The sequence below is a fragment of the Schistocerca gregaria genome, chromosome 6 (assembly GCF_023897955.1).
Source record: "Schistocerca gregaria isolate iqSchGreg1 chromosome 6, iqSchGreg1.2, whole genome shotgun sequence".
In the NCBI taxonomy this organism is placed as follows: Eukaryota; Metazoa; Arthropoda; class Insecta; order Orthoptera; family Acrididae; genus Schistocerca; species Schistocerca gregaria.
The window spans coordinates 330,364,463-330,379,949 of NC_064925.1; the positions used below are offsets into that span (position 1 = coordinate 330,364,463).

Sequence of the window (15,487 nt, forward strand, 5' to 3'; positions counted from 1 at the left end):
CGATTAATATTTCCGTTGCTCTTTAGTTCGTTAGAAGCTTTATTGAGTGGCTTTAGGAATTCTTTTGGGAAGTTTACGCTGTCGTCTGCTGCGTAATCCAGCCTTATACACGGTGTTTCAAAAATAGGGGGCGTAGTTTCAGGTATGTATTCCCCGTATGTAGGACTAGACAATAGAAAATGTTCATAACAACATGCACCCGGAAATGCTTGGTTTCCGAGTTACAGCCTTAAAAAACAGTGATATTCACCTGTACATTCTTCTTCCCGCTAGTAGTTGCCATGACAGAAGATACTAAGAGGACATTTAATTCCAAGGCGAAGGGAACATTGAGTTTTGTGTTTCACGTTCGATATTACTGCAATAAGGAACTGGCAAAAGTGAACTTCATGTACAATAAGATGGACGGTAATGCTGAACTAGATCGTCGTTTGAACCAGGAGAGATACACACAGCGAAGATGTCTAGATGGGAAGACATTGAAGGTCTCCATCGCCGTCTGTGAGCTCGTGGAAACTTTACACCTCCTAGTTTGGAGAGGGAACGACCAAGCTCTTCAACTCCGGATGTAGAGGAGGAGACTCTGAATTCTGTGCACGTGGCTCCTTCTGTCAGCATGCAAAGGTTAGCGTTGCAAATGAATGTTTCTCGTACGATTGGCTGGAGACTGTTGCCAGAACAACAGTTGCATCCTTATCACATGCAAACTGTTTAGGCCCTGTCACCAGGAGGTTACCCTGCACGTATTATTTGTTCCCCCGATAGTTCTTGCGACAGTGTTCTACAAATCAGATCTTTACTGCTTTAGTATTGTTCATAGTTGAAGCATAGTTCACATTGATAACATTACGAAATTCCACAGTCCGAATGAATGGGCATCTGAAAACCCACACGGAATTGTTCCACATCACCACTAATTGCTGTTGTCCCTCAGCATGTGGCCAGTATCGTTGGTGACCTATTAGCTGGACCCCATGCACTTGTAAACAAGCTTATGGGCGTACACAGACGTCCTTTCCTCATTGTTTCAAAAACAGCGCGTTTGATATTTAGTCATTGAGTTTTCTTGCATGGCAGCGTGCCTACACACTTCAGTCGTACTGTTTGCTGGTATTTTGATTATATGTTTCCTGATCAATGGACAGGTAGAAGTGAACCCAATGCTTAGCCTTCAAGCTCACCTGATTTAATCCCTGTCGATTTTTGATTGCTAGTGCATTTAAAATCATTGGTCTGTTTATCTCCGGTGCCTGACGTAGAATTCCATCGGAACAAAATCCTGTTGGACTGTGAATAAATACTCATTACTCCTTTGGAATCGCATTCGCAGTGGCATGAGACACCGATGTGCGGCAGTGTTCAAGCAGGAGTAGGACATTTCGAACATCGTCTGTAAAGAAAACTATCTGTACAAGGAAAAACATTCTGGTGAATATCATTGTTTTAAAAAGAATTCCGAAACCGTGCAGTCCAGAACACAGGTCGTAATGAATTTCTTGTAGGTATTGCATAGCTGAAATTACGCACACTATTTTTGGAAAACCCTATATTCAGAATGTACCGTATGTTTATAATCAAAGTGCATCTACTCAATGAGGACCAGAGTTGCCTGTAATTATCGTATTGTAGCGAAACTTGGCAGATATGCTAATGAGTTAATGTGGAACAAATTTACGCTGGAGAAAAATTACTTCCAATTTTGGCCACCAGGTGCAAATCTGACACTGCATAGCGTCTCGCCGACGTTTCCGGTGCTCATAGTGAACAAATTGTGTAAGCGACAGGTAATAATAACACCAACATTATGGCGTTCTCACCTGTTGACCTTTTATGCCAAAGTCCCGTACCTAATCCACTACATACGGGAACATTTTTAAATTTCTTTCTTGTACCTGGTGGCTAAAATTGAAACTAATTTTTTCCAGCTTAAATCGGTTACGCATTAACACATTAGAAAATCTACCAAGTTTAGATGCTATATTATGTACACTACTGACCATTAAAATTGCTACACCACGAAGATGACGTGCTACAGACGCAAAATTTAACCGACAGGAAGAAGATGCTGTGATTAGCTTTTCAGAGCATTCACACAAGGTTGGCGCAGGTGGCGACACCTACAACATGCTGACACGAGGAAAGTTTCCAACCGATTTCTCATACACAAACAGCAGTTGACCGGCGTTGCCTGGTGAAACGTTGTTGCGATGCCTCTTGTAAGAAGGAGAAATGCGTACAATCACGTTTCCGACTTTGATAAAGGTCGGATTGTATCCTATCGCGATTGCGGTTTATCGTATCGCGACATTGCTGCTCGCGTTGGTCGAGATCCAATGACTGTTAGCAGAATATGGAATTGGTGGGTTCAGGAGAGTAATACGGAACGCCGTGCTGAATCCCAACGGCCTCGTGTCACTAACAGTCGAGATGACAGGCATCTTAGCCTCATGGCTGTAACGGATCGTGCAGCCACGTCTCGATCCTGAGTCAACAGATGGGGGCGTTTGCAAGACAACAACCATCTGCACGAACAGTTCGACGACGTTTGCAGCAGCATGGACTATCAGCTCGGAGACCATGGCTGCTGTTACCTTCGACGCTGCATCACACACAGGAGCGCCTGTGATGGTGTACTCAACGACGAACCTGGGCACACGAACGGCAAAGCGTCATTTTTTCGGATGAATCCAGGTTCTGTTTACAGCACCCTGATTGTCGCATCCGTGTTTCGCGACATCGCGGTGAACGCACATTGGAAGCGTGTATTCGTCATCGCCATACTGGCGTATCACCCGGTGTGATGGAATGGGGTGCCATTGGTTACACGTCTCGGTCACCTCTTGTTCGCATTGACGGCACTTTGAACAGTGGACGTTACATTTCATGTGTGTTACGACCCGTCGCTTTACCCTTCATTCGATCCCATAAAAACCCTACATTTCAGCAGGATAATGCACGACCGCAAGTTGCCCTGTACGGGTCTTTCTGGATACAGAAAATGTTCGACTGCTGCCCTGGCCAGCACATTGTCCAGTTCTCTGACCAATTGAAAACGTCTGGTCAGTGGTGCCCGAGCAGCTGGCTCGTCACAATACGCCAGTCACTACTCTTGATGAACTGTGGTATCGTGTTGAAGCTACATGGGCAGCTGTACCTGTACACGCCATCCAAGCTCTGTTTGACGCAGTGCCCAGGCATATCAAGGCCGTTATTACGGCCGGAGGTGGTTGTTCTGGTTACTGATTTCCTTGTATCTATGCACCCAAATTGCGTGAAAATGTAATCACATGTTAGTTCTAGTATAATATATTTGCCCAATGAATACCCGTTTATCATCTGCATTTTTTCTTGGTGTAGCAATTTTAATGGCCATTAGTGTATAATTACAGGCCACACTGGTCCTCTGTGAGTAGCTGCACTTTAAGTATAACCACCTGGTAGATGCCATTCCTCCTGTCTATTTTGTGCTGTTCCTGGAAAATTAGTCCATTGCATATCCAAACATGCAGCCCAATTTCTTGCATGCCGCCTGGGAAGTGCTGCAGTTTCAGTGGCTAACTGCGTATATTCCAAGCGACGAGCTAGAGCCACAAGACCAATTGCCTCAGGGAAATAAAAGACAAATAAAATTTAGAAAAATATGTCGCATTAGGTGTAAAATTTTATGCTGATGTGTGCGCAGCTGCCGGCCAGGGACCAGGCGCTGCTGCTGGAGGAGGCGTGGGGCGAGCTGTTCGTGCTGAGCGCCGCGCAGTGGGAGCTGCCTCTGGACGAAGGTCAGTCGGCCCCCTCAGGCACCATAATCTACCTTATCATCATCATCATCATCATCATCCAGTATGGCACTGGCTTATAAGCGTCCTGTCACATAGGAAAAGCTGATTGCCTATAAAAGTAAATCCGAATATGCCCTGATTTAAGAAAAAGGCCCATTCACGTACAATGTTTCCACCCATGACTCAAATTTAGTAACACGATCTGACTGCAAAGAATTATTGGAGAATTATCTTGACAGTGGCGCATACTCTTCGTAGTGCAACGATCCGTAATAGGCATAGCAAAAGGAAAAATGTGTATCGCCACTTTTTTTTTTTTTTTTTTTTTGCAAGAGGCCATGAAAGTGGATCAAACTGGAGCCGACGAAACACAGTTACGTCACGAACTACCCGCTGTAACATTACAGGACAAATTGGGACATACTGAAGTATTCGATACTGTAGACTTTTAGGGGATGTCGATACAGATATGCAAAATGTAAAGGGAAACTTTGGTGATGTTTAAATATTGTACTGTGTCAATATTAGGACATTTTGCACAGAAAGAACAAAAATAGAATTAATGTAAAAATATATTAGTGTTAGTAACCTATTTTCATTCAATTTTGTAATTATATTTCATTTTGTAAAAAGAAAGACTCACAGTTTGCTGTAGCTCTGATTAATTTATAAATTATCAGTTTTGAGCTAAATTATTTCGTATAATATGGACAAGATACTTTTAAAAACTCATCAGCTAAAGAGAAAGTCTGTAAATGAACGTTTAATGCACACTTCTGGAACTTTCTATGGAGAAATTCTATATTATGATCGCAAAAATACGAAAACTTGTGAAAACTGTTTCATAACCTAATTTCGAAAGACGATTTGTATCAAGAAATATTGCTAAAAAGATTTATTTACGTTTTGAAACACGATTTAAATCATTTTAAATATAAATAGTTGTTCTAAATCACTCAAGAAATATCCAGAATCAAATGTCAAGATATTTCTGGAAACATCGGTACAAATCTGGTGAAGGTTATCCAGAAGCTGGTAGAAAAATGTTATAAAGTCTATTTGGAAATTATGCTTGTAAGAATTTATATGTACTGATCCTTTTACTTACTTTAATCTGTACTAAAATTCTGTAATGTCTAATTTAGTTTTAAGTCGTGAGTTGCTATCGTATTGTAAACAAAACATTGTCAAAGACTCTCATTGTTTGGAAAGATATTAATACACCTAGGAGTTGTCAGTTGCCAGTTCGGATATGCAGTGCGGTTAGCTCGGAGAGTCAGTTGTTGAGTCTGTGAAGTCTGTCAGTTCTGTTTGTAAATAAACGTCTGTAAAGAAGAATTACTTGTTGTCGTCAATATGAACTCAAGACCTTTTGCACGAAGAAGACACCTCCTAATGCAACGTTTTAATTTGGTGTTGAGGAGCTGAAATGTTTTACCGCTAATGTGATAAAAACTGTCACCATGAACTCAAGCGGTCTTAACATTAGTAGGCCAGCAGAAGGAGTAGTCATAATAACAGCAGCACGGCAGAAAGACAGAACCACTGTGGTGTGATGGCTTGGTTACTTCACCCCCAAGTCAAGAGTTCTGTTCGGGCAACGTAACGGGCACTGATGCCTAGGCAACATAAGTATGCACGAAGCGTGTGTAAATACTCTTCATTTTTAGACAGATGCATGCAGTCTGGCGGCTGTAATCTACGAGCAAAAGTCCACACCAGTCTATGAGTCGTTTTTGGAAACCCAGACTCTACTCTGTAGGAATCAACATGGATTCCGGAAACAGCGATCGTGTGAGACCCAACTCGCTTTATTTGTTCATGAGACCCAGAAAATATTAGATACAGGCTCCCAGGTAGATGCTATTTTTCTTGACTTCCGGAAGGCGTTCGAGACAGTTCCGCACTGTCGCCTGATAAACAAAGTAAGAGCCTACGGAATATCAGACAACCTGTGTGGCTGGATTGAAGAGTTTTTAGCAAACAGAACACAGCATGTTGTTATCAATGGAGAGACGTCTACAGACGTTAAAGTAACCTCTGGCGTGCCACAGGGGAGTGTTATGGGACCATTGCTTTTCACAATATAGATAAATGACCTAGTAGATAGTGTCGGAAGTTCCATGCGGCTTTTCGCGGATGATGCTGTAGTATATAGAAAAGTTGCAGCATTAGAAAATTGTACAAAATGCAGGAAGATCTGCAACGGATAGGCACTTGGTGCAGGGAGTGGCAACTGACCCTTAACATAGACAAATGTAATGTATTGCGAATACATAGAAAGAAGGATCCTTTATTGTGTGATTATATGATAGCGGAACAAATACTCTTAGCAGTTACTTCTGTAAAATATCTGGGAGTATGCGTGCAGAACGATTTGAAGTGGAATGATCATATAAAATTAATTGTTGGTAAGGCGGGTACCAGGTTGAGATTCATTGGGAGAGTCCTTAGAAAATGTAATCCATCAACAAAGGAGGTGGCTTACAAAACACTCGTTCGACCTATACTTGAGTATTGCTCATCAGTGTGGGATCCGTACCAGCAGATCTGGTTGACGGAGGAGATAAAGAAGATACAAAGAAGAGCGGTGCGTTTCGTCACAGGGTTATTTGATAACCGAGATAACGTTACGGAGATGTTTAACAAACTCAAGTGCAGACTCTGCAAGAGAGGCGCTCTCCATCGCAGTGTAGCTTGCTCGCCAGGTTTCGAGTGGATGCGTTTCTGGATGAGGTATCGAATATATTGCTTCCCCCTACTTATACCTCCCGAGGAGATCACGAATGTAAAATTAGAGAGATTCGAGCGCGCACGGAGGCTTTCAGACAGTCGTTCTTCCCGCGAACCATACGCGACTGTAACAGGAAAGGGAGGTAATGACAGTGGCACGTAAAGTGCCCTCCGCCACACACCGTTGGGTGGCTTGCGGAGTATAAATGTAGATGTAGATGAAGAATCTACAAGCTGCCACTGCGAGGTTTGGCGTCCAACAACTGAAGACGTGCTGGTAGCTGTGAGTCCCATGTTGTTGATTTAGCGCCTCCTATCTGGTGGACCACCTCTGGGTCTGTTCCCGGCCGCTGTGAGTCTCCTGTCCGGGTGGGCTTCCCCAAGATCGGGTCGGACAGTTGCTCACACCCCCAGCTTCGCCTGTGTGGACATGCTGTTGCTCTCTGCCTCCAATCGCTACTGCTGAGAACTGTCTTGCCCTGCGGGTCCACAGCGGGATTCCGCATTTTCTGGCACGTAAGTTGCGAAGCTGCGTCCAGTCGGCGCACACGCAGCCGCATTCACCTCGAGTCAACATTCCTACTAATTCGCTGGCGTCGCTGCAAGCCACTGGCTTATTTCGGTGCCTCCACACCTGCCATCTTCGGCAAACGGCCTGGAGAGCGCTGCCACCGCAGAGCTTCCACCGCTGTTGGATGTTCAATAATGAAATTTAGATTTAATCAATGATGTTTTCCTTGATGACGAATAAGCCTGCAACCTGATAACCATTTCTATTCACACTGCTACCCAGGGTGGTGAACTACCGCTTCGTGAAGCTAACAAATCAGTTCCACCACTAACTGCAGTGGCCACCAACCTCCGGTCTTTACAACTGAATTTCGGTGAACATGGGCAGTCGTACCACATACCTCACCAAGTGTAAAATTATTTAAGGGGGAAAACCACATTATGAGGTTCAAAAGTCCGATTCTCTTATTGCATAAATCGTTAGCTTCACTATCCAAGAATAAGCTGTCAAAATTTCAAAGCGAAAGTCGCATTCGTTTAAAGTTTATGAGCATAGAACAGAGTGCAAATCGGGTACAGGCTCGAGATTTATCAAGGGATGAATTACTGGAAAGATATTTAGGTGGCCACACACAAAATGCGAATGAAAGTTTTAATTCCACTATTTGGCGATAAGCTCCTAAATACTTGCACTCTGGACTAAAAGTTGTTGAATTGGCATCGTATTTAGCAGCGGGCTTAATCAATGAAGGAAATGCATCCCGTTGGATGGTCATGAACGAGGCAGGAATTGTAGTAGGCACGCAAAGCTTCAATTATGCCGAACAAATGGATAACCAGCGCGTGAGCCGGCAGAATCGACGTTATTCATTGGAATCGAAGGAAGGTCGGAAAGCTGGGAAAGCGATGCTGCAAGCGCAAAACTAAACCTATGAGGAAGAAGGATTACTATATGGTGCTGGAATCGCAGATTAATCGGGAAGCATTTTACATTATTGTCAACTTCCTTGAATTTCTAGTTTCCGAGAATTTATGTTTCAAACGCGTTTACATCGAAACGACTTTTTCATAATTGCGTGCAGTCTAACTCAAAAGGTATAGAACTGATAATTATGAAAATTGATAGTATGATACTTTATAAAATTGTGAATTATATGAATCAACTTGGGAGATGCTATCAGGATTTTAAGGGTATTTTTCTTTGCATAATTAGAGAAAAAAATCGTGAAAATCGAAGTAAATTGTTCCAACGCCTGAAAAACTTTCAATTTGAATTATTTTCACCTGCATTGAGGTTCATATTCTTAGAATATAAGTTATTAATGCAAAATCAAAACCTTTGTGATTTCAGATACAAATCGGAATGGCTATAGCACATGCAATTGCAGAACTGTACTCTACATCTACATGGTTACTGTGCAATTCACACTTAAGTGCCAGGCAGAGGGGTCATCGAACCATTTTCATACTTCTTCTCTACCATTCCATTCTCGAATGGTGCGTTGGAAAAAGGAACACCTAAATCATTCCGTTCGAGCTCTAATTTCTCTTATTTTATTATGGTGATCATTTCTCCCTAGCTGGGTGGGTGTCAACAAAATATTTACGCATTTCGAAGAGAAAATTGGTGATTAAAATTTCATAAATAGATCTCGCTGCAAAGAAAACCGCCTTTGTTTCAGTGACTGCTACCCCAACTCGCGTATCATATTAGTGACACTCTCACCCCTATTGCGCGATAACACGAAACGAGATGCCATTCTTTGCACCTTGTCGATGTCCTCCGTCAATCCTACCTGGTAAGGATCCCACACTGGGCAGCAATATTCCAGGAGAGGACGGACAAGTGTAATGTAGGCTGTCTCTTTAGTGGGTTTGTAGCAACTTCTAAGTGTTCTGCCTACAAAGCGCAGTCTTTGTTTCGCCTTACCCACAATATTATCTATGTGGTCTTTCCAATTTAAGTTGCTCATAATTGTAATTCCTAGTTATTTAGTCGAATTGACAGCTCTTAGATTTGTGCGATTTATCGTATACCCTAAATTTATCGGATTTCTTTTAGTACCCAAGTGGATGGCCTCGCACTTTTCTTTGTTTAGTGTCAATTGCCACTTTTCGCACCAGACAGAAATTCTCTCTAGATCATTTTGTAATTGGCATTGATCGTCTGATGATTTTACTAGACGGTACATTAGAGCGACATCTGCAGACAATCTAAGGGGGCTGCTTAAGTTATCACCTAGATTATTTATGTAAATCAGGAACAGCAGAAGGCCTGTGTGACTACCTTGCGGAACGCCAGATATCACTTCTGTTCTACTCGATGATTTACCGTCTATCATTACGAAATGTGACCTCTCTGAGAGGAAATCACGAATTCAGTCACACAACTGAGACGATACTCCATATGCACGCAATTTGATTAATAGTCGCTTGTCAGGAACGGTATCAAAAGCCTTCCGGAAATCTAGGAATATGGAATCGATATGAGATCCCTTGTCGACAGCACTCATTACTTCATGGGAATAAAGAGCTAACTGTGTTGCACAAGAACGAAATTTTATGACTACGTGTTGGTTATGTATCAATAAGTCATTTTCGTCACGGTGATTCTTAATGCTGGAGTACAGTATATGCTCCAAAATCCTACTGCAAATTGAGGTCAGTGATATGGGCCTGTAATTCAGTAGGTTACTCCTATTTGCTTTCTTGAATATTGGTGTGACCTGTGCTACTTTCCAGTCTTTAGGAACAGACCTGTCGTCAAGTGAGCGGTTGAATATTATTGCTAAGAAAGGCGCTATTTTGTCTGCATACTCTGAGAGGGACCTGATCGGTATACCATCTGGACCGGAAGACTTGCCTCAACCTTCAGCCTCATCACAGCGTAGCTTCGTTATTTTTGCCTGAGATTATTAAAAAAAAATTATAAAAGTTGTTCGAAATATGAATGAAATGATGTGAAAATTTGATTAAATTCTAATTAATTCTTGCCACCCCAAAAAAATCTCAAAAAGTCAGTCTCAAACAGCCTACTAATGTAGTTTCCTCGCTTAAGCCAAGCGGGCTACAGCCAGTCGCTGTGCAGATCGTCTTGTAGTACCCAAAGCGTTAGAATAATACTGAATTATAATGCATTGAATGAACGCACTTCCTGTACAACAAAGCACAACGTCTCTGCCCCCTCTGTCAGCTCCAAAACTTACACTTTTGGCTGGAGAAGCTTGCAAATAATGTGACTCGTATTTGCAATGAGAAACCTATAAAACTTTACCAATTGCTGAAGGCAAATGATACATTTCACATCATGCGATCGTATACTCACAGCAGAGCAGAGGTTCCAGTACGGAAGAAAATCAAACACACCAAGTTGAATAGAAGTCGCAAAAAACTTGCTACAAAGAGCCATCGATGGGGAGCCTGACTCAGTTCAATGCACTACTGTTCTACTGAATTAAGAGCAAGCAGATTCTTTACCGAACCTAGGAAGAAATCTACCTAACGAACACACAGAGACACGAAATCGGCATGTGGGCTGTGTCAAAGAAGAGCAGTACGTTTTCCATTATCCAGAAATAGGTGATACAGTGTCACGGACGTGATTCAGGATTTGGAGTGAACATAATTAAAACAAAGGGGTTTTTCTTTGCGGCGGAGTCTTGTCACGAACTTCAGTCTCCGACTTTCTCCTCCGAATCCGAAAATATTTTGTGGACGCCGGCCTGCATAGGGAGAAACGATCATCATAGGCGGCTGCCCCCGTCGGAGGTTCGAGTCTTCCTTCGGGCATGGGTGTATGTGTTGTCCTTAGTGTAAGTTAGTTTAGGTTACATTAATAAGCTTAGGGACCGATGACCTCAGCAGTTTGGTCCCATAAAGCCTTACCACAAATTTCTAATTTTCGATCAAAGCTCACACAGAAAGATATAAGTGTTAGTTTCTTCTGTGCGCTGTTCGAGACTGGAAAACAGAGAATTGTCGTGAATGTGGCTAGATGAACTCTCTGCCAGGCATTTAAGTGTGATTTTCAGAGTATACATGTAGATGCAGATAGCCATCTAATCAACATGGACGAATGCTGACTTTATGGTGAATATTTTTTGGAGCTGTCATGATGTGATGCCACTAGATTATGCCCATAAGAGGCAAATCACCACATACTAATGAAATCTCGTGACAAGGCTACGGAAAGCTGTCAAGCCGCAGCATTCGCAGGAAGTTCACCAAAGGGATGTCATTGCTCGACGACTGAGCTTCCACTCGTTCAGCTCAGGACGCAGTCACAAATTTACTCTTTTGTCTTTCACATTTTACATCACCACTTGTATTCTCATGAAATGAAACTCAGCGATCTCTTCCTGTTTCCTCGGATGAAGAAAGAACTGGGTGACAGATATTTTCATAATGACGACGAGGATATTTTCGAGGTTGAAGGTTTCCTCAACAACCAAAATGGACATCTATAACCACGGTTTCCGCCACGTCAGCCATGACTGGGAAAAATGTGACGCATTGAAGAGTGAATATACAGGGTGTTTCCCAGGAGTAATGTTCAATATTCAGCGACATGATAGGAACGCTCAATTGAAGCAAAAAGCTTTATATAGACGTATATCCAATTCCGAATGGCTTCTGATATAAAACACATATGTGTTTGTGCTAGTGGCGCGCACGTGTGTGTTGTACCCCATCCGACTTCCATGGCGTGTCCAGCTCTACCTCGTTGCTTTCAACCTCTTTGCTCGGTATGTCTTTGTACCATTAAAATAGCCCGTCGTCCACGGTGCGTTGTGAGTGAATAAGTGCGGCGGATTGAGAATGTGCAAGAGAGAAGCATCGGTTAACTAAGTTTGTACACGCTTTAGCTAAAATGTCACATATCTACGCTACTGAAGAATATGCGGAAATGATGTTATGTTTGCGGCTTCTGCGATGGTTGAGCTCCTGCCGCTGTCCAAGAACACCTTCGGCGCTTTCCGACATGTCGCCTTCCTGATCGTAGAGTGTTTACCAGGGTTTTCAGTATACTGCGTGAGACAGGTATCCTTCCAAGTTCCCATTTTTCTTCTCACGGCATAGTTCAACAGCTTGTGCAGGGAACAACAACACATTATTGAAATGGTGCAGCGTAGTCCTACTTATAGCGCATGGTGACTTTCTGTACTTATCAATGTCCCACGAACGCACGTATGACTAACATTAGATGCGGAAAACTCATGCCCATTCCACATACAGCGTGTCCTCAATCTTCGCATTAACGACAGCGCCACACGATTTGAATTTTGTCACTGATCAAATGACGATCGTCATTTGCTTGCATTGGTACTATTCACTGATAAAGCCACAGTTCCATGGAATGGAATCAACAACACACTAACAATCAGCGACGGTCGCAGGACAGTCCACACGCTACAGTGGAAACCAATTCCGAGTTCGTTTTTCGATCAGTGTTTGGTGTGGCATGACCAGTATCATGCTTATAGGTCGAATCATTTTACAAGAGCGAATGACAGGACAGATATACTAGCACTTTTTTTAAAAAAATTCGTTTGTTGAACACCTTGAGGACATTTCTTTGGCCACAAGGATTTCAGTGTACTTCCAGCCTGACGGAGCTGGCTTGGTTCAAATGGCTCTGAGCACTATGGGACTAAACACTGCGGTCATTAGTCCCCTTGAACTTAGAACTACTTAAACCTAACTAACCTAAGGACATCACACACATCCATGCCCGAGGCAGGATTCGAACCTGCGGCCGTAGCAGTCCCACCGTTCCAGACTGAAGCGCCTAGAACCGCTCGGCCGCACTGGCCGGCATGCTCGAACGAAAGGTGAAGACACGAGATGAACTGCTTGGTCGAATGATGGGCACTGCTGCCCTCACTAGGGAACGTGCAAAGGCACTCAGACAAGCAACATCTTCTCCTCCCATGAGCGCACAAACTCACTGAAGATTGGATGTTCGAAGATTTATTGTGAAATGTACGACAGCTGTACGATAATGCTTAGACGTGAAAGCGTTAAAAATTCAATTGGTACTTTGTGAAAAGCCTTTTGTAATGTTTACTAACTGGTGTACCTTTGTACCTGTGTGAAACTTACAATGTATTGAATAATGTAGAAAACAAAAGTAAATGTACACTCGACATAAAAAAAAGTGGGTCACGCCTGAATTCCAACATGTAGGCTGCACTTGAATGTATGCAACCAACATAGCATATCTGTGTTGCACATCGTCGCAACCCTCCACAGTACAGTCGTTGTAAGATATACAATGGGTATCGCAAGAGGCTACTAGAGAACGGACCGAGCGAGGTGGCGCAGTGGTTAGCACACTGGACTCGCATTCGGGAGGACGACGGTACAATCCCGTCTCCGGCCATCCTGATTTAGGTTTCCCGTGATTTCCCTAAATCGCTGCAGGCAAATGCCGGGATGGTTCCTTTGAAAGGGCACGGCCGATTTACTCCCCCATCCTTCCCTCACCTGAGCATGCGCTCCGTCTCTAATGACCTCGTTGTCGACGGGACGTTAAACACTAATCTCCTCCTACTAGGGAACGCCGGTCTTTATGACAGTCCGTCCAGATGTAAAGTAACACCACGATAGTACAGAAGAGATCAGACAGACCTTAACGTTTGTAAACTAAACTTAATTACAATAAGTTACATTTCAAACGTTATGGGACAACTAATGTTGTCACATAAATCGTTCAGTAATCCTTAGGCACAATTAAATATGTGAGACAGTATATGGCAATTGGAAACAAGTTCTTTGCTGTCTAAAAGGTTTACCCAACACATGCTGAAAGTCGTTCAACGTTCAACTGGGAGTGGTTTCGCATCAACTTTTTGTAATAATAAGCAGTTAAAAGAAAACGTGATTAACTGTGGCAAGCACTCTACGGAAATCCCAACATTAACAGCGAATCACAAGTAATATCATTGTTCACATTACTCATCAACAGTTACTTGTACACGAAGTTGTACTTTAAATACCAAGACCAACGTCTTCGTTCTGGATCCGGATCCACAACCAGAACGTAAACCATTGTTAACGAAGCAGAGCTTTGTGCCTTATCGAGGCTCGATCACTAGGCAGAAAGAGACGTCAAATATTGACGTTTGCACTAGTATCAGTTATCAATTCTCATTTTGAACGTAAATTACGATAATGTTTACACGAAACCAGGAACCTTAACATGAAAATTACCTTCTTGGTAATTACCCTCGAAGGACGTTGAATATTGTTGCATTGTGAAGGAACAAAGGATGCACATGTTTAAAATTGAAATGCCATCATGTAATGCTGGTGACAAGGATGCGAACCCAGCACCTAATCGGGTTGTTGAATAAGTACGTAAAATCAGAATGTAGATATCACAGTTTGTCACCAGTAGTGAGGTTGGAACCTTAAATGACGACTGAAGTTGTATTGCCTGACCGGAATTCGAACCCGGCGCCTACCGACGTCGTTGTCTAACCAGGAACAGATGAGAAATGCCCAATGTTGGTCCACCATTAGAGAGCGAGATGTGCGCACGTTTAACTAGAAATAAGGCGACGAAAATGTCTATGCTGACTGAGAGTAGAACGCCGCACACATGGTTATGAAGACACGTTAATAATCAAATTCTTATTCAGTAGTAACTAGGAGTAGCATGTTGAGTTGCAAGCCTTAAGGCCTTTCTCATCCCTAGTAACGTGTTGTCTAATATCTGCGATATCATGGTGATAATTTACAAATGGTTCAAATGGCTCTGAGCACTACGGGACTTAACATCTGTAGTCATCAATCCCCTAGAACTTAGAACTACTTAAACCTAAGGACATCATACACATCCATGCCTGAGGCAGGATTCGAACCTGCGACGTAGCGGTCACGCGGTTCCATACTGAAGCGCCTAGAACCGCACGGCCACACCGGCCGGCGTTAATTTACAAGTGGATTGACTGCCGTAAAGAGCAATGTTCTCTATTAGTCGTGTACCATTGAGATGTAAATGAAGTGCCTCAGCAGAAAGTAATTTTCGTCGTGCAGCACGTATTGTTTCAGAGACACTGAGTACAGGTTATAAGTGCACAAAACGTGTATTATATACTACGTATATACTATTATTTGGAGAAGCTGCCGCCAAATCTGTTTACTTTTACATTCAGCTTAGTTGTAGTTGAATACACGGTTTCTTAAGGCTACATCTAATGCAGAGCGCTTACAAGAAAGAATAGTTTCCAGCGTCATGCTATTGCTAGCTAGGTGAAATATTTTGTGGTAGCTATGTTTAAAGTGAATGTATTTTTGAACGTATTGTTCGTCAAATATTTGAATGAATCGTCAACTGTAGGTGTGCCTGCACATGTTATAGCACAATAGCTGTAGCTGCTTTAGTTTAAACTATAGACTTGGGTAGGTTAGGTGTAACTTTTGATCCTTAAAGGGGTGATCGTGGCCATGCAGCCCGGGTCTGT

At 42.8% G+C, this 15,487-nt stretch overlaps 1 protein-coding gene across 1 annotated transcript in view; it reads left to right on the top strand.

Annotated features, from left to right (window-relative positions):
* Positions 1 to 15,487, top strand: part of LOC126278871 (nuclear receptor subfamily 2 group E member 1-like) — a 163,838-nt gene that overhangs the window by 130,487 nt on the left and 17,864 nt on the right. The window contains exon 6 of the mRNA XM_049979146.1: positions 3,683 to 3,776. Within this exon, the coding sequence (XP_049835103.1) occupies positions 3,683 to 3,776 (94 nt within the window). The remainder of the gene's footprint in view (positions 1 to 3,682; positions 3,777 to 15,487) is intronic.